Source organism: Lactuca saligna, chromosome 6, assembly GCF_052625555.1.
Source record: "Lactuca saligna cultivar CGN05327 chromosome 6, ASM5262555v1, whole genome shotgun sequence".
Taxonomy (NCBI): domain Eukaryota; kingdom Viridiplantae; phylum Streptophyta; class Magnoliopsida; order Asterales; family Asteraceae; genus Lactuca; species Lactuca saligna.
The window spans coordinates 7,024,381-7,043,036 of NC_136422.1; the positions used below are offsets into that span (position 1 = coordinate 7,024,381).

Here is an 18,656-nt window from a genome sequence, read left to right on the forward strand (position 1 = left end):
TGCCACTCATACTGAATCGATGCTGCTGGAACCAACCTGCTTATGTCTCATCTGACTACTCAACTTCCAATAACTTGAGTCTTCCATCCTGATTCCTGAAAGAAAGGCTACCTACCTAATTATCCTTGCAGATTACTTATACTTGGCTGAAGACTCAACTGAACCTGCTGAGAGGGACTTGCCATTCCCACATCAACCAACTATACCGTTAAGACTTGCATTCCAACACAAATACTAATACTTCCCATAACACTGAAACTATCCGAAACACTGAACTGTCTGCAACACTGAACTGCCTGAGACACTGAACTGCCTAAAACACTGAACTGCCTGAATTGAAACACTGAACCTGTAGGTGTTGTGAACGATGTGTTCACCAATGTACTTTATCCCCCTCATAGTCGCCTTCAGAAAATCTATTATTAAGGAAACCCCTTTGCAGTAATGTCCATTCTGATGAAAATCCTAGATTAGGTCCCTGGTAATAGATGTTGTTTTAGGGACGTAAAGTGAGGATAACGGGAATGAGTAATCGGGTTATTGTTGGTTGGTGAAATTAAATATAATTATTTGTTGTGGGTTGAAAACCCTATATGCTCACCAGACACCTATGAATGGAAGTAATTTGTGGCCTGCAACTGATTACACCCCACCTTTACCTCCTGGTCGTAGAGCTATGCCTGGGAGACCTTTAACTAAAAGGAAAAGGGATGCAACAGAAACCCCAAACCAGTCAAGTAAAAAATCAAAGACAACTACCCAAACATAAAACAAAGGTAAGGAGCAGGTGAAGGTATCCAAGGCTGGGAAAAAAACAAAAATGTAGCCTTTGTAAGATTGAAGGACACAACAAAAGAGCTTGTACTTTAACAAGGCCTCCTAAAACCAAAGCTAAAAGAAAAACAAAACAGGTACATAAGTATTTAAATGGGTAATCTTTACAATTTCTTTTTAAATTTCTAATAATGTTTCATATTGGTCAATCAGGGTGTAGCTGAAGCTCTCAATGAGGATGATGAAGGTAATCAATCTAATGCAGTCAATGATGGAGGAGCAGTACATGATGGTGGAGAAGCAGTCAATGAGGTGCATGTGCAACAAGACTATGATGAGGTGGAACTCACTCCTTTGGAGTTTGATGCATCAGCTATTGGAGAACCTAGTCAGGTTCATGAGCAAGAACAGGAGGCTAGAGAAACACCACTTGCAACCCTGTTGAAGAAAACCAGGAGGAAGAAATCTGAAAGGATAATCAATTTGAAACTGGGCAAGAAAGTTGGTGGTGCAGATGCACCTGGGAATTCAGAAGCTAAACCTGTTACTCTAGAATAACTTTTAGTGTTGGTTTATGTGATATGAACATGGTATGTAGTGTTAAATGATGTGTTTTGGTGTATTGTTGTTGTTTTTATGAAACTGCTATTAACTATGCTAGTTTGTATGAAACTATGTTGTGATGTGTATTTTGTGTTACTTAAGTTGATTGTTATTTTGAGCTTTTTGTTGTGTTATTTGATATGCATGGCAAGGACTTGTCTGGTTAAACTGCATGGCAAGGGAATATATTTGCATATATAGATAATTTAAAATTATGATTGATTATGTCCTTATATACCACGTGTGGTCAGTGGTCCATATACCCTTACTTTTCCATATATACCCCTGCACAGAACTCTAAAGACAATCCACTTTTAAATGGACCAAGTGAGTTCCTTATGGCCGACAATGTGGTACCCACACTTTAATTTATAAAAGGAGCACATGCATATTATAAAATTCAGCAAGGTATATCTTAACTAGGATATTTCATGTCATTCATTGAATCAACACAAAGTCATTACAATTGTTCCCATGTACTGCCATCCCATTACATCTACATTCTATTACATCTAACATCCCATACACACACACACACTGATCAAACAAGCATTCAACCAAAAACCTGACTATACATTACAACTAGGATCTAACCTTGACCATGTACCCATACACCCATACACTTCCCAAAAAAGCTAATAGCTTTTTAACATCCACCCATACACTTTCCAAAAAATTGGTTGGAATTATATACCATCAACCATAAGCACCTATTTGATCTGCTGCACAATTCAAGTCCATTTCAACCACATGACAATGACTACAATTGCCATAACAAAGATCCCACACTTCAACATTCTGTTTTGCTCCGTCAACTCCATCAACTGTGTCTCAAACAATTGCTTATCTGCTTCCATAGCTTGCTGCAGCTTAACCAACTTCTTTTGAACATTCGAAACTTCACTAAACTCTTCTTTCCTTTTCAGCTCAAATCTCATCTTGCGAAGCTGTTCTTTGTAGTAACCCTCCTCCATTTCTTTGTCTTTCCACATAAAGAACTTGCATTTCGGACCTTCAACTGACTGATTAAAAGGGAAAACCAGAGTTAGGGTTAGGGTTGCAAATAATGAAAATGTGTACATTTCCAGCTCAAAATAACAAATACGGTGTAAGTAAATAAAATGAATACTCACCAAAGAGTTTTTGCAGTTCCAAAACCTGCGAGCTACATTATCGTCAGTCCAGACAGTCCTTTCCACGCTTATTGCGTCTTGACAATCGCAAGGTGGACAGGGATCATCATCACGAAGGTTTCCGACACGCATGAGCTTGATTGATCGACTGGAAGAGGCCGACATTGTTCTGGTTATATCGATTGAGTGTAGAGTTTCGGAAGGGAGACACTGACCAAATTTGGGGTCATAATGTATCTTCGATGGTTCAATATAAGATTCAATTAAGGAAGGTTTCCACCTTACAAATGACATGGTCAAATGCTTGTTCACATAAGCCAATACAAGTCAGCGATGACCCTTAAACCGGTAATATTTGCTCACATTCCTTTAATTAGCTGGGAATTACTAACATGAATCAATTGAGCATAAAAAAAACTTAAGTGACTAAATGTAAAATTGACCAAATAGATGTGCTTCAAAAACCCAAGTTTCTTCCGCAAACAAACAGGATGTTGAGCGACGACTGCGTTGTTAATCATAAAGAGTTGAAATTTTTTGTTGGTGGACTTTAGAACTCCCAAGATTCAGTCTGTGCTCGAAAAGCATGGCGTTGAAGGTATTTGCTGATCGAATGTCCCAACCATCTCGTGCAGTTCTCATCTTCTGCAAGTATGTTATCTTCTTCCTCGTTTCGATATCCGTAGTAAATAAATACCAAGGGTTTGATTATTGACCTGTGACCCGAGTACAAGTATTGTTGCGATTACTTGGTTGCTCAGGCTTACCATGATCTTTAAATTGGGTTCTCTGGCTGTTGAATTGAAATTAGTCGGTAACATTTCTACAACGATAAGCCCCTTTTCTACTAATCTGTGCAAATTGAGTTGGTTTTCTGTTATTACTGTTATATGTTCTACTTGTCTTTCCTTCATTAGCTTCTGGCCTACAGCAATTTCTTGCAATGATACTTGAGTTTCGTAAATTGATGTGTATGTATATGCTGTTTCATGGGTGAATTCAATTGGGCTTATTAATCCTATTAGGGCTGGGTTTCTTTTTATGCACAAGTTATAATCTATTTGATTGTGCTTGCCTAAATTTGTGTTTCTTATGGCTTATTTGGATGTTATTTGAAGGATAAATGGGATAGATTTTGAGGAAATCCGAGTAGATGTCTTGAGGAATGAGCAATTCTCCCCTGAATATAAAGGTTTGTTTCTGATTTTGTATAAAATTTTACATATTTGGTTAATCACAATTCTCTCTGCTGTACACGTACACATCTAATAAGGGCAAAGTTTTCATTTTTTCAAAAAGATAAAGTTCAACAGTTTATTCAACATTATAGACATGTAACAACATGCTATATGAATTTGAAGATAAAGGATTGTTGTGTCTTATATGTTTTACGCAGCAATAAATCCCATGTCTCAGGTTCCAGCAATAGTTGACGGACGCTTTAAGCTGTTTGAGAGGTTTTTTTGTCTCATTTTTAAAGAAATTTCAGTTTATCGCACAATATAAATTCTCGGTTTTCATAACGTGAATTTGTTGTTATTTATAGTCACGCGATTCTTATCTACTTGTCTTGTTCATTTCCCGGAGTTTCTAGTCATTGGTAAGAGTCTGGTTTTCTTCTCTCCTTGAATATGACAAAATCTCTTAGAGGCATACAAATCCCAAACTCCAATAAACTCCATGGATTTATCACATTTATATATAAAAGCTTAATCACATCCATAGGTATCCTGGTGATGTATCCAAAAGAGCTAAAATCCACTCTGTTTTAGACTGGCATCATTCAAACCTACGCCGTGGTGCAGGTGATATCTAGTTTTTTTTTTCCCTTTAAATTCAATGATTGGATTTTAAACCACAAGTTTGATTGGTTTTGGGGTATTAACAAAAACATATGTTTGGTTTTTTATATGTACTTTCAGCTGGAGTTGTTTTCAACACTATCCTGGCCCCACTAAATGGCATCCCCTCAAGCCCTCAAGCAGCCAAACAAGCCGAGAAGATACTCATGAAATCGTTGACTAAATTGGAAACCTTTTGGCTAAAAGATGGAAGATTTTTGGTTGGAAGCTCTCAGCCTTCAATAGCAGATCTCAGTTTAGTTTGTGAAATCATTCAACTTGAGGTAATCAAAATATTTCATCACATTCATCTTTTTGGCTAATTCTTAACTAAAAACATAATTTTTTTTTTCTTCATGTTTTTAGCTTCTGAGCGAGGAGGAGTGTCATCGGATATTAAGTCCTTACAAAAAAGTTGTTCAGTGGATGGAAGATACAAAGAAAGCGACTGCACCTCATTTTGATGAAGTTCATGAGTTTCTCTTTGAAGCCCAGAAGAGAATTCGAGAGCAGATATCAAAAGAATCTTCTGGGAAATACGAATTTAAGTCCAAGTTGTAAAAGCAATCATCTTATCTTAGTAAAAAGGCTGAAGTCGTTTGATTTCTGTATAATTCACCACGTAATGTGCTATATGATATGTATTAAGCCGAAATAAACCATTATGAGATTATGTAATCATCATTACATTTTAATTACCTGGATTTCATAAAGTATTGAAGAATACATATGATGATGTTGATAATAATAAAAAAAAGTGATTCTATTTTAGGTTTAGAAATTTTTATGTCAAGTGTATATTAAGATGACGTTTAAGAGAATATATTATTAGTATCGTACAAGTGGTGTGGAGCATTAAATACTAATTTAAACTCATGCTGACGATTGCGTTGTTGATCATAAAGAGGTGAAATATTGTTTATTAGAGTTGAAATTTTTTGCAACTCCGAAGATTCAGTTTGTGCTCGAAAAACATGGCGCTGAAGGTATATGCTGATCGGATGTCCCAACCATCTCGAGCAGTTCTCATCTTCTGCAAGTATGTTTATCATCTTCTTCCTCGCTTCCATTATTTAGTAAATCACTTACAAATTCCTTCTCTTTGATCGGATTGTAAATAAATTATAAATACCAACCACTTTTGTGATCGACTGCAAGTATTGAAGCGATTACTTGATTGCAAAGGCTTACTGTGATCTTTAATCGGATTCTCTGGTTGTTGAATTGAAATTTGTCCTTCAAAGGATAAGCCCCTTTTCTATTAATCAATCTGTGTGCAAATTGAGTTGGTTTATTGTTAAATTGATACGTAATCCTATTTGGGTTGTGTTTTGTGTTTCTTTTTATGCACAAGTTATTTTCTATCTGATTATGCTTGTCTAAATTCATCATTCTTATTATGGCTTTTTACGAAGAAAAAATGGGATAGATTTTGAGGAAATCCGAGTAGATGTCTTGAGGAACGAGCAATTCACCCCTGAATACAAAGGTTTGTTTCTATTTGGTATCAAATCCTGCATATTTAATTAAAAAAGTATTCATCTACCATTTAGCAAAATATAAGGTTATATATTGATATGATTATTAAGAGTAAATTACACAAATGGTACCTATAGTTTTGGGTAATTTATGAATTTGGTCTCTAACTTATTTTTTTAACAAGAAAGGTCCTTCCTGTTTGTTTTTGTTATGCGCTTGATCAGTATCTTACCTAAAAATATTATTTTGCCCTCAATTTTATAACTTATTTAAATAAACACACCCTCAACCCCAACCCTACCCCCTCGCTTTACCTTACATACCCCACCATTTTTTCCTATTTAAATATTAGTCTTTTTAGGTAAGACAAGGACCAAACATGTAACAAAAACAAACAGTAGAGACCTTCCGAATTAAAAATAATAATTTAGGGACCAAGCGTGCAAATTACCCCAAATCATAGGGACCATTCGTGTATTTTACTCTATTACTAAAAGAATGTAAATACATTAAAATTTATGCAGCAATAAATCCAATGTGTCAAGTTCCAGCAATAGTTAATGGAGGTTTCAAGCTGTTTGAAAGGTTGTTTCTGCTTATGATTTGAAAGTCCTTATTCGATTTGGATTCATAAATAAACTCAAAATTAAATGTTGTGGTTTTCAGTCATGCTATTCTTATCTACTTATCTTGTGCATTTCCTGAAGTAGCTAGTCATTGGTGAGCCAGTTCCATATCTTCATACAAATTCTAAACTGTATATATGAAGATATTAACTTATTAGATGTATAGGTATCCTGCTGATTTAACCATAAGAGCTAAAATCCATTCTGTTTTGGATTGGCATCATTCAAATTTACGCCGTGGGACAGGTGATAATTATATGTACTTTTTTTTTTTCTTTAAAAAAAAAAAACAATAGATTTGTTGGACAATGATCTTATCATATCATTCTTTTTCAGTTGGACTTGTTTTCAACACTATCTTGGCACCATTGTTTGGCCTCCCTTCAAATCTTGAAACAGCCAAGGAATCCGAGAAGTTACTCATGAAATCGTTGTCTAAATTAGAAAACTTTTGGCTAAATGATGGAACCTTTTTGGTTGGAAGCTCTCAACCATCAATAGCAGATCTAAGTTTAGTATGTGAAATCATGCAACTTCAGGTAACCAACCATATTAAATCAAAGTAGTAGTATTTCATTACATTCATCCTTTTGGCTAATTCTTAATTAAAAAACATATACATATATGTTTAGCTTCTGAGTGAGACGGATTGTAATCGGATATTAAGCCCTTACAAGAAAGTTGTTGAGTGGATGGAAGATACAAAGAAAGCAACTGCGCCTCATTTTGATGAAGTTCATGAGTTTCTCTTTGAAGCCCAGAAAAGAATTCGAGAACAGATGGTGAAAGAATCTGGGAAAGACTGAAGTCCAAGGTGTAAAATTAAACATAATCTTTATCTTGGTAAAGACTAAAATCGTTTGATTTCTGTATAATTCACCATGTAATGTTGTTATATGAACTGTATTAAGTTGAAATAAAGTATGTAATCGTCATTGCATTTTAATTAACTTTATTGAAGAATACATGTGATGGTGTTATTTTAAAATAGTACGCTTATAAAATCCTATGAAATAAAACTTTAACATTCCACTTTATGGTATGTTGATTTATAAATGAAAATTTAAGAATCATTGTTTCACAATTCTCTTATATTTCAATTCTTTCACAAAATTCATTTGCTTTTAAGAAAAGTTTATACAATGCAAACCAAACACCGCTTGTCATCTTGATACTTATTTGTTAAAGATAATTGATTGGAAATTTCAAAATATTAACATAGGTGCTATTTGTTTGGTTAGAAAAAGACCCGCCTTGTCATCTTATATTTTCGGTTGGACACATATTAAAATAAAAGACCGTTTATCTTTTAGAATGCTATACACGTATATGTTTGAGTGACATATTCTTCCAGAAAAAAATAAAAATAAATAAATAATTTATGATACTTCTACCACCATTAACATCGCCATTACCACCACCACTGCAGTCGTCACTAGCACTTGCACCTTGGCATTTACCACCACTAGTTTGTTTGTTTAGTATCATCTATGATCAATGTGGTTTAATGTTTATGCAATCAATTATTGCATATCTAGACTTTATAATTTATTTTATTTATTATTTTGCAAATGCAACTTTCTTGTAGAGATGTAAAAAAGGGTTGTTAATATATAAGCACAATGATGTTTTCTGTTTGGTTTTAAAAGGTCCTTCAACTAATTTCTGTACCTCTTACCTCATTAAAGTGACAAATTACTTGTTGTTTATACCATTAAAGCAGGTTACCTGGAAAGTAAATGTGATGTGACCTTTAGATTTTAGATTTCTTCAATTAAATGACATCTTATCAATGACATGTCAACGCCTTCGTACAACTATTCAAAAAATGGCTTTACTCCAATCGGTTATCAAAATCGTGTTGAAGTGTTCAAGATTCTAGGGCTTTTCTCTCCCATTTCTATAAGTTTTCTCTCGTCTAGGGCTCTTTTATAGTTAAAGTTCATATGGTTCTTTTGTAGTTAAAGTTCATCCGGTTCTTTTTTAGTTAAAGTTCATGGCGAACCCAAACCCTATTTTCTTGAAAGTGCATTTACACTATAACAGTGTTTATACAAGACACCCACATAAATATACTGGAGGTGAAATGTTAATGTCTACTGACCATGATTTCTTTGGAATGAATTTCCATGGGTGTCATGAATTTCTAGAAAGGTTTTTTGGAGAACCTTTTGAGAAACTTTGTTACTCAACACATGATCTCATTATGGCAAATGGTCTTAGGATAATAACTAACAAAATAGATTACAAGTGTCTATTGATGTTGCTATCAATCACCTGAAGGGCCAATAGACCTGTATTTAGATCATATTGGGGAAGGATTTAAGGGCCGGTTCGATGAAGAAAGTGATGAAAGTGGTTAAGTGATGCAGGGGGATGACAAAGAAACTGCACAAGGAATCCACGATCCTGAACCGACCTATATGTTCGATGCTGGTTTGGAAGATGAAATCAATGGGGAATATTGTACCCCGCTAAACAAGACTAAGGACGATGAGTTTCTTAACAAGTTATGCCCGGAAGGTGGAGAAGAGAAAAAAATTGAAGAGATAGATAATAGTGAGGAATTGGACAATGATGTACTTGAGAAAAAAAAATATGTTTTCTAAGATTCTCTGACCATGCTTCCACCTATTCTTGAACTTCACAGATCTACTCTTTTCTTTTTTTTTTTCAACTTCTTTGAAGGAACACGAATCAACTACATCTTCTATCACATGAGCAAATTCTGCATACCTTGGATTTGGTATGTGAATCTTTATGGCCGTCTCAAACCTTGTTCTTGCTGCTCATCTTCTGCATGGTTGTGAGCTACTTGATCAGATTTAACATTGCTAGACTCCTTTCCATCAAATATCAGGTTTACTTTTGATTGTCCAAGCCCTTTTTTTATCTCAACTATGTCAGGTAAGACTTGATTATCATCTGACCACCAAGAGGATTGTTCATCAAATACCATGTTCCTAGATATGTAAGCTTTTCCTATACCAGGCTCAATACACCTATATAATTTCTTTTCATAATCATATCCTACAAAAACACACCGTATAGCTTTCTTGTCCATCTTGTGACACAGATAGATTGAAACAGATACATAGCACACACAACCAAAAACGCGAAAATAACGTATGTTTTGTTTATTCCGGTTAACATCTCATACGGTGATTTATAACCAAGAGACGAAGAAGGCAAATGATTTATACCGCACCCAACAGTGTTCATGGCTTCTACCTAAAAGCGTCTTGGCAGATTTATCGCATGTACCATACTCCTTGCGACCTCACCCAGTTGTGGGTTCTTACGTTCAGATACTGCATTTTGTTGCGGGGTATTCGACCATGTAAGTTTTCTTTTATGCCTTTTGTTTCAAGTAATTACTGAACTCATATTCCAGATACTCTCCACCATTATCCGAGCGTAAAAACTTGACTTTTTGGCCCGTTATAAGTTTGGCATCCAAATCGAACTCCTTAAACTTCTAAAAAGCCTCAAACTTCTCTTTCAAAAAATAAATCCATACAAAGAGAGAATAATCATCAATAAAAGTCACCATAAATCTTTTATCGTTTACTGATGAATGTTTTACCTGTCCAAACATACCGGAATGCATAAGTGGTAAATGCTCTTTTGCATGAAAATTTGAGGTTGAAAAAGGTTGTTAGTGGGCCTTCTCATACTGACATCCCGAACATACAACAACTTTATCGATTTTCACTCTTGGCAGTCCATGATCCAATGTCTGATCATTAATTTGCCATAACAGATCAAACCCAACATGGCCCATATGCTAATGCCACAAGTCGGCACCTTGGCTGCCCTTTACCTTTTCCAAGTATGTTGATTCTGCATTAAGAACATATACAATGTCAATATTTTCTCCTTGAAGTACTGGAATTGAACTTGCTCATTCTTTGAAAACCTTGACATCATTTGGACCAAAGATAACACAATGAACCTCATCAGTAATTTGGGGTACAAAGATTAAGTTTTTCTTTAACTATTGGAACGTGATATACATCCCTTAGAGTTAAAGCACAATTATCACCTCCCGAGCCAATCTAGACATTACTGATGTGGGTAATCGAATGTTTAGAATTATTGGCAATCATATTTACTTGATTACCATTATATTCAATGAGATTTTCCAATCATTTCTTATCTCTTGTCATGTGATTCGAGTAACCCAAATCCATAATTTAATCATCAAAATTTATTCTTCTCCTTTGTGTTTAAGTGGCAAATGCGGTAACATCAGTAGTTTGAGTAGAAAGGGCCTCAATGTCCCAATTATTTCCATCAGTTGCAACTACTGTGTTTTCTTCATCACCAGACTTTACACGACAATGCTTAGCTATGTGGCCCCTATGATCACATTTATAACACCTGTAAGGGAACCATTTATAGCTGTTCCTGGACTTTTTTTCTCCGTTGGACTCTCGTCATTCACACTCAATGTACTTTCTGTCACCAGTCTCATTTGTTCTTCCATTTTGTTCCCATTGTTCCTGGTGCTTTGCTTTGTCCTGGAAACGTGTTGGACTTTAAAAATGACTCTTATTCTTACCCACATATAGCGCCTCTGACTCAGACTTGGACGAAGAAGACGAATCAATGGACATACCACCCATCTGTTTGGCTAGTGCTTCTTGAATCGCCAACAAGTTCTCAAACTCATTCAAGGACGACTGCATAGGCTAACCTTGCACCGCTGATGTGCACAAATTATACCTATCAACTTTTAAATTTATAACCTAATAAACTTATACTAACTATGCACCTATAGGCAGTGTACCTAGTCAGATTATAATATAGCTTTGGGTAAGTCAGGTGTCGATCACAGGGAACGGTATTTAATTAATAAAATAATTACTAAAAGCTAAACTAAGAAAAACAACTAAAAGTGGGGGTTTTATCCGATTTTACAAGTTCAGAAAAACTTAAGTACTCAAATAAAAGCGATTGTAATCAATATACTAAAACACTTTCGTTTAGTTTCGAATCCACCTTCTCCTATAGTTAGTTCTTATTTATAGATTAAGGAAGTTGGTTACCAAGTTATTGTAATTAGCAATTCAAGTCCAAATTTACTAATATTTTTCACCAATTCATGACCTGCCTTGTATAGTCATACACAAGCAAAACACAAAATTAGTTATTCATTATAGAGGGGCTATATATGTAAGATTAAGCAAACACAACTATGGTAACAATTATGTTCTCCAACACTACTAAATTTGTTACTTTTATTACTTATCTAGGATTTACTCGATCCTAGCTCTAGCAATTTAATGGTCACTAAATCACTAGGTAATCAAGTTCATGTAATTTAATGGTCACTAAGCTACATAACACTTGAAATTAAGCAACAAAGTTACAAATTTTAACATGCTAGGTAATGATATTCAAACACATGCATAAACCAAATTCATATAATCCATAAAGTAAGAACCTAACTCATAGTTTTTAGGTTTCATCTAACTAAACGAAAACAAAGGTTTCTAGCCCATAATTACAACTGGAAAACACATAAACACAAAGGAAAATGGACTAATCATGATTAAACTGGGCAAACCGAATGTGTAGATGTGAATCATTGCTCCAATATCTTTATCCTTTGATCTCTAGTTGAATTCTTCCCTCAAAGGTGTCTTGGAAGGGTATTTTTCGTTAATAGTCGCAGCCTTCGACCCTCTCCCCTATGGAATCGACTTAATGTCCAAGATATATATAGTTACCAAAAAGCTCGACACCACGTCGCGGTAATGGCACCACGTCGTGGTCCTTAAGCTTATCCCGTATTCTCTAAGCCAACGGCAAGAATCGCGAAAATTCCATTCACCATGTCATGGTGGGATCACCACGTCATGGTGGTTGGAAATACAACTTTTCTCAAAACACGAAAGTCGTCCGAAATTGTGTCTAGTTTTCAGATCGTTTTGAATCACCTTAATCGGAGTTACGAGTCATGAGGTATGGTTAAAATACCGACGAGGGGTCAATCTGTCTAACAACATCCTTTTTGTGTCTTCTTCGTGCCTAAACTCGTATTTTCCTGCTTCTAGCTTCCATATTGCTCCCGAGAATGTCTTTACGCTATATAAAAGATATTAAGCATAATAAGTACCTTTTGTTCTATCATAAGCATAAATATATCATAAAATATTAAGATATGATGTAAAATATATATGTAGATATGCACATATCAACCGCAGTTACGAAGCTCCTATATTCCGGCTTCAAACCTTAAATGATAATTTGTTTCATTCTCGGTTCTCCAATCCTTCCTTCTGGGTCAAGCTCGTCAATCTCCCTACATAACGTTTTGACTTTGTAAAAATACTAAGGGATTGTTAAATCCCATTGTGACATCGAAAGCAATTCATTTTCAAGAAATTGCAACTTTGTGTTATTCTTCTCCGAAAACAAAGTCTTCAACGTGCCCCAAGCCTTTTTTGGTGTGGTAAGGTCCCGAATGTATTCAAGAAACTCCTCCTCAATGGTTGTTTTGATAACGAACAACACTTTGCCTGTCTTGACTCTCCGTTTGTGTATCGCTCCGTTGGTGTCAATTCTCAGTTCTATGGTATTTGCTCCTCTTACTACATCTTATAAGCCCTGACCAGTTAGGTATGAACTCATGCATGTCTACCACATATTGTAATTTGTATTACCTAATTTTTAAAACCACCAAAAGCTTGAAACTCATACATGTTTCTACTTTAAAGACAACCGAATCCGATATCGGTTATTACCAACAGTGGAAAGGCTTGCTTTTGGGTATGAGTAAAGAAAAGAGAACAAGACAATGCAAGTATTCTTGGCTGTATGCTTCTGTCACTATTAAGCTGAAAAGAAAGCACAACCACATACATAATAAAGAGGAAAAGAAAAATCCAAAAACTAGGAAGTACCTTGCTACCCACTAGTCCATAACGTCTACCCAGTCTTTAGGAAAATCAACTATTTCTAGCTTGCAGAAAAAATAAAACAAACTAATGATTGAAAATAGCTGAATATTAAAATAATGTAAATATTAATATACATGTTAGTCGGTTGGACATTGCATTCTTCAACATATATATATATATATATATATATATATATATATATATATATATATATATATATATAAAGAATCAAACATGATGAAGACTCGAACACTATAAGGATAAAATTAACCAAAAGAAGTGCTCATCTAGAAGGTGTTTGAGATTCCATTTTGAAGTTAAAACTGATTTTTATATAAAAAAAAAAACTTATTGACTTGTGAAGGTTAGGAAAAAAGTTTTCTAAAGTGTTTGGATTACCATTTGTAGTGACAAAAATCAAGAAGTTGTTTTTTAAAAAATGTTCTACTTAAGAACTCTTTTTCAAATGGTTAAGAAGAAGGTATTAACCAAAAATCCTAGAGTTTGCAAAAATTATAAATCATGAGGTTTTAAAAACTCTTTTTCAAAAAGTTAAGAAGAAATTGTTAAAAAAATCTTTTTCTTTTGTCAAACACTTAAAATTTATTGATATTTGAGAAGTAAATAAGTTAACATAAAGTTTTTAAATAAGAGAGAATTACTAATATAGTCAATTTGTTAATTACTTTGTAAAAAATAACAAAAAGAAAAAAAAAACAAAATTACACACAATAGCTATCGGTTTTACATATGGATTAGAACCAGCTATGAAATGAGTATTCTATCTGCGAAAGTACAAACAATTTATGCATGTTTCTGTTTCAGAGACTTGTATGTTCATAGATGGAAAATCCATCTATAAAATTAGCCATTATGTCTATGAAATCAATAAGTTTTAGGTATAAAAACCTTTTTTCTTTTAAATCACTCATATTTGTAGTTTTTTAGTTGAGAACATTTTTTGAGGAAGCTATGGACAAGAAAATGTATTCTTCGAGAAGTTAAACAAAAATTTCAAAGATTTAAATCATAAGCTAAGTTTTTTTTTTTTTTTTTTTTTTTTTTTTTTTTGTAAACTTTTATATAAAATCTATTGATTTATATGAATTCAGTCATAACTATTTGATTTCGTAGTCAACCTTAAGAAATTCATAGTTAAAACTAACTATTTTTTTAAAAGAAAAATCTACCGACAAATCATAAATGAAATGAGAGCATTTCATAGATGGATTGTAATCAATCTATGAAATGTGGCTAAGTTGTTGGTATTTATATTTCAAACAATGATTTTATAGATTGTTATCGCTGATTTCATTAATGAATTTTCCATTTGCTAACGTACAAGTTTCCGAAGTAGAAATGTGCATAAATTATTTGTATATTCGCAGATGGAATATTCATTTCATAGCTGGTCTTAATCCATCTATGAAATTGATGGCTATTGTATGTAATTTTGATTTTTTTTTTACTATTTTTTTACTAAACAATTAACACATTTAATTATATTACTTAATTATATTAATGATTTTCTCTTTGAATAATCAGCCAAACAACCTGTAAAATACCTTTTTACTAGGCCTGACAATCGTGTCATGTTCGGGTTGGCGTATCGCGGGTTGGCGGATCAAAATATATCAACCCAAACACGACCCATTTAAATATACAGGTCACGGGTTGGCGGGTTTGGAATATAAACCCATATATGATCCGTCAACCCATTTATTTATACGGGTTCACAGGTTGGCGGGTTCGTGGGTTCAAATTTTAGACATTTAAGTCTTAAACATCCAAATGAAAATTAAAAACATTTATAGAAACATGTTACAGACTTAGCCTTAGAGGTTATGACTTACGATCTTAGACCATCCACCACGAGTCAAAATGTCAAAATAGTCAAATGGTCTATGAATCACTGGTATATATTATATAATACTTATTAAATACTAATACTTGATATATATAAATACATTTAAAAATAAAATATTTTTTTTATTGAGTATATAAACGGGTTGGCGGATCAACCCGTTTATTTTTTGAAAAACCCATATATGATCCGTTTAATAAACGGGTTAGCAGGTTGAAAACCAAACCCATTTATTTCGTGTCGTGTTGCGGATCGTATCGTATCGAATTGCCAGCCCTACTTTTTACTTGTTAAGAAAAACAAAAACAAAAAAGAAAAGATGAGATTGGCTGAGGACGTGGTGACAAACTGACAATTGTATTTTTCATTTCAAAAAGGTCAAAGATGGTGTACTATACTTGAAAATCTTGGTGTTTGAGTCTTCACATTCCCAGGATCAGATTTCGATTTGAGCTCCTCGAAAATCATGGTGCTGAAGGTATATGCTGATCGGATGTCCCAGCCATCTCGTGCTGTTCTCATCTTCTGCAAGTATATCAACTTCTCCCCTTTTCGATAATTTACTAAATTAGTTACAAATGCCTTTTCTTTTCTTTGCCCTTTATTGACTTTTGACTGCGTACACGCTTTTTAAACGATTAGTTTAGTGCTCAGATTCTTGTTGAATTGAAATTTGTTCTTCAAATGTACATTCTAGGGTTTCTTTCATCACTCACAGTAACATTTCTACTCATTTTCTTTTAATTTCTGCAAATTCAGTTGGTGTTATTGTTGGTTTGTTACTTATTGCAGTTAGGGTTGCGCTTGTGTTCTTTCTTTATCCACAAGTCTATCTGATGATTGTCTAAACCTGTCTTTCTTATGCCTTTTTTTGGATGTTATTTGAAGGATAAATGGGATAGATTTCGAGGAAATCCGAGTCGATGTCTTGAAAAACCAGCAATTCAGCCCTGAATATAAAGGTTTGATACTGATTTTGTATGAAATTCTCTGCAATATTTAGTTGAAAATTTTGAACTTCTCTTGTTTTCTGCAGCAATAAATCCCATGCATCAAGTTCCAGCTATAGTTGATGGACGCTTCAAGCTGTTTGAGAGGTTCTTTCTGTTTCTTAATTCTTATCCAAAATCCTTACTCCTTATGCTATTAATATTGTATGGATTCATAAATGTTGTAAATGAACTCTTGTTATTTTCAGTCATGCAATTCTTATCTACATCTGTAGTGCATTTCCAGGAGTAGCTAGTCATTGGTGAGTCAATTTTCTTCATCTTCCATATCTTTATACAAATTCCAAACTTCATTAAACTCCATGGATTTATCACATTTATATATAAAAGCTTAATCTTATCCATAGGTATCCTGGTGATTTATCCAAAAGAGCTAAAATCCACTCTGTTTTAGACTGGCATCATTCAAACCTACGCCGTGGTTCAGGTAATGTGTAGTTGTGTTACACTTTTACTATATATTAAATAAAATAATAAATTAATAAGATTTTAAACCCCACAAATTCAGCTGGACTTGTTTTCAACACTATCTTGGCACATAATGATGCCCACCATGCATACCCTCAAGTAGTCAATCAAGCCGAGGGGATACTCATGAAATCTTTGAATAAATTAGAAACTTTTTGGCTAAAAGATGGAAGATTTTTGGTTGGAAGCTCTCAACCTTCAATTGCAGATATCAGTTTAGTATGTGAAATCATGCAACTTCAGGTAATCAACATGTTATTTAATATGTTTATGATCTTTATCTTAATTAAAAAGATCAAATTTCATGTGCTTAGCTTTTGAGTGAGAAGGAATGTGATCGAATATTAAGCCCTTTCAAGAAAGTTGTTCAGTGGATTGAAGATACAAAGAAAGCGACTGCTCCTCATTTTGATGAAGTTCATGGGATTCTGTTTAGAGCCCAGAAAAGGATTCGAACAGAATCTGGGAAAGATGAATTGAAGTCAAAGTTGTAATGTCATGATCATTTAATCTTGTCTATTTTGAAGAATAAATCCATTTGATTTGTGTATAATAAATATAGCTTGTAATATTGCTATATCATATGTTGTAACTTGCAATAAACCGTTATAAGATTATGCAAAATACATGTTGGGATAATAAGCTACTCATTGTTCATCGTCTTCTTCTTCGTTCATCCAGCAAAGAAGAAAACCTCAAAGACATTGAAATCATCATTGTTTCTAGTGAAAGCTTCGACATACGATTCAAATTATGTAAACTCATGTTAGATTCGAACATGAAAAGATATTTTACAGGTTATCACCATCATCTGTTTCAAATTATACAAAATCAGCTTCTATCATAATGATATCCTTTAAGAAATTAACATATTTATCTCAATTTTCTATTAAAAATGATGAATTATAGTTAGATTCGTTAATATTTGAAGTCATATCAGTATGGTAGGAAGATTTAGAGGGAATGAATTAAATTATAAAATGGTTGTTAACCTATGTTTATTGATGCCTACCAAGTGCTTAATGAAACGCCTAAGAGACTTCATGATCTCATGCAAACAAAGGTAAGTTGGGGATTATTTATGAGAAAATTAAAGTAGTTGTATGTAACAACGTGAATAGACTTTAAACATTTTTGGGCCAAGGGATGTGAAGACAAAAACATACGTTTTAAAACAATGTTATTTCTCTAGGTGAAGACACTCATTTTTCAAAAGGGTGGATCAATTGTTTCCCTACCATTTTAATTTTTCATTCTTTATATATTAGAGATCAATTGGATTTAATTTATTTCTCAATGACAGTTAAATCTAAAGAGACCTTATTGTGCTTGTTTTTTCTTCCGGTGGTGAGCTTGAGTTAAATCTTTTGTTTTTTTTTTTCTCAAATTAGTTGATAAAAGACCTATTTTACGAGAGGATGTTAATTGTGTTTTATTATTTTATCGGCTCAGCTTGTGTGGAAGCTTTGACTAACCGCTCAAGATTTTGGTATTTTTTTTATATGGTTAGAGTTTTTGAGTATTGGTGTTGTTGGATTTCTTTCCTAAAAACAGGTGTCACATCTAATTTGTTTCTTAATAAGGTATATTGATGTGGTTTTTGGATTTATTTCACATAAAATTCAGAACAAGTATATAAACAAACTATGCTTTCTGATAAACGGTTCCTTTTAAAAGATTTTTTTTCCTGCTGTTTCAGTTATGATTAATCTTATTGGTTGAGTAGGACTCTCATAGGTTTCTTAAATTATGATCCAGTTATACTTCACCTTGATCAAGTTGTTGTTGATCTTTACATGTAACTAGTGATATTATATGTAACTAGTGATATTATGTAATATTGTTAGTTTTGTGATGTTTATATTCTTCTTTTTTTCTTACTTTTTCTTTTTGTATTTGTACTTCTCCAACTAGTTATATGTCGTAATATTATGGACAAAATGCCACACA

At 33.7% G+C, this 18,656-nt stretch overlaps 3 protein-coding genes across 3 annotated transcripts; all 3 read left to right on the forward strand.

The window, feature by feature from the left end:
• Positions 1-2,990: 2,990 nt before the first annotated feature.
• On the forward strand, positions 2,991-5,144 carry LOC145000206 (glutathione S-transferase T1-like). Its single transcript, XM_078959400.1, has 7 exons — positions 2,991-3,161; positions 3,629-3,702; positions 3,907-3,967; positions 4,057-4,110; positions 4,236-4,315; positions 4,433-4,635; positions 4,718-5,144. The coding sequence occupies exons 1-7, from the start codon at positions 3,097-3,099 to the stop codon at positions 4,910-4,912; spliced, it is 732 nt and encodes a 243-aa protein (XP_078815526.1). The 5' UTR covers positions 2,991-3,096; the 3' UTR covers positions 4,913-5,144.
• An 89-nt stretch (positions 5,145-5,233) lies between these two features.
• LOC145000207 (glutathione S-transferase T1-like) lies at positions 5,234-7,402 on the forward strand. Its single transcript, XM_078959401.1, has 7 exons — positions 5,234-5,390; positions 5,767-5,840; positions 6,355-6,415; positions 6,497-6,550; positions 6,623-6,702; positions 6,793-6,995; positions 7,089-7,402. The coding sequence occupies exons 1-7, from the start codon at positions 5,326-5,328 to the stop codon at positions 7,260-7,262; spliced, it is 711 nt and encodes a 236-aa protein (XP_078815527.1). The 5' UTR covers positions 5,234-5,325; the 3' UTR covers positions 7,263-7,402.
• Positions 7,403-15,595: 8,193 nt separating this feature from the next.
• LOC145001841 (glutathione S-transferase T1-like) lies at positions 15,596-17,348 on the forward strand. The gene is made up of 7 exons (XM_078961181.1): positions 15,596-15,759; positions 16,117-16,190; positions 16,265-16,325; positions 16,427-16,480; positions 16,586-16,665; positions 16,747-16,949; positions 17,021-17,348. The coding sequence occupies exons 1-7, from the start codon at positions 15,695-15,697 to the stop codon at positions 17,198-17,200; spliced, it is 717 nt and encodes a 238-aa protein (XP_078817307.1). The 5' UTR covers positions 15,596-15,694; the 3' UTR covers positions 17,201-17,348.
• The last annotated feature ends 1,308 nt before the right edge of the window (positions 17,349-18,656 follow it).

Excerpts from the sequence above, each read along its gene's own strand:
- LOC145000207 (XM_078959401.1), top strand. The coding sequence starts at position 5,326 with ATGGCGCTGAAGGTATATGCTGATCGGATGTCCCAACCATCTCGAGCA. Across the intron at positions 5,391-5,766 it reads GCAGTTCTCATCTTCTGCAA|AAAAAATGGGATAGATTTTG; the intron begins GTATGTTTATCA and ends CTTTTTACGAAG. Across the intron at positions 6,703-6,792 it reads AAATTTACGCCGTGGGACAG|TTGGACTTGTTTTCAACACT; the intron begins GTGATAATTATA and ends ATTCTTTTTCAG.
- LOC145000206 (XM_078959400.1), top strand. The coding sequence starts at position 3,097 with ATGGCGTTGAAGGTATTTGCTGATCGAATGTCCCAACCATCTCGTGCA. Across the intron at positions 3,703-3,906 it reads ATTCTCCCCTGAATATAAAG|CAATAAATCCCATGTCTCAG; the intron begins GTTTGTTTCTGA and ends TGTTTTACGCAG. Across the intron at positions 4,316-4,432 it reads AAACCTACGCCGTGGTGCAG|CTGGAGTTGTTTTCAACACT; the intron begins GTGATATCTAGT and ends ATGTACTTTCAG.
- LOC145001841 (XM_078961181.1), top strand. The coding sequence starts at position 15,695 with ATGGTGCTGAAGGTATATGCTGATCGGATGTCCCAGCCATCTCGTGCT. Across the intron at positions 16,481-16,585 it reads CCAGGAGTAGCTAGTCATTG|GTATCCTGGTGATTTATCCA; the intron begins GTGAGTCAATTT and ends TCTTATCCATAG. Across the intron at positions 16,950-17,020 it reads GTGAAATCATGCAACTTCAG|CTTTTGAGTGAGAAGGAATG; the intron begins GTAATCAACATG and ends TCATGTGCTTAG.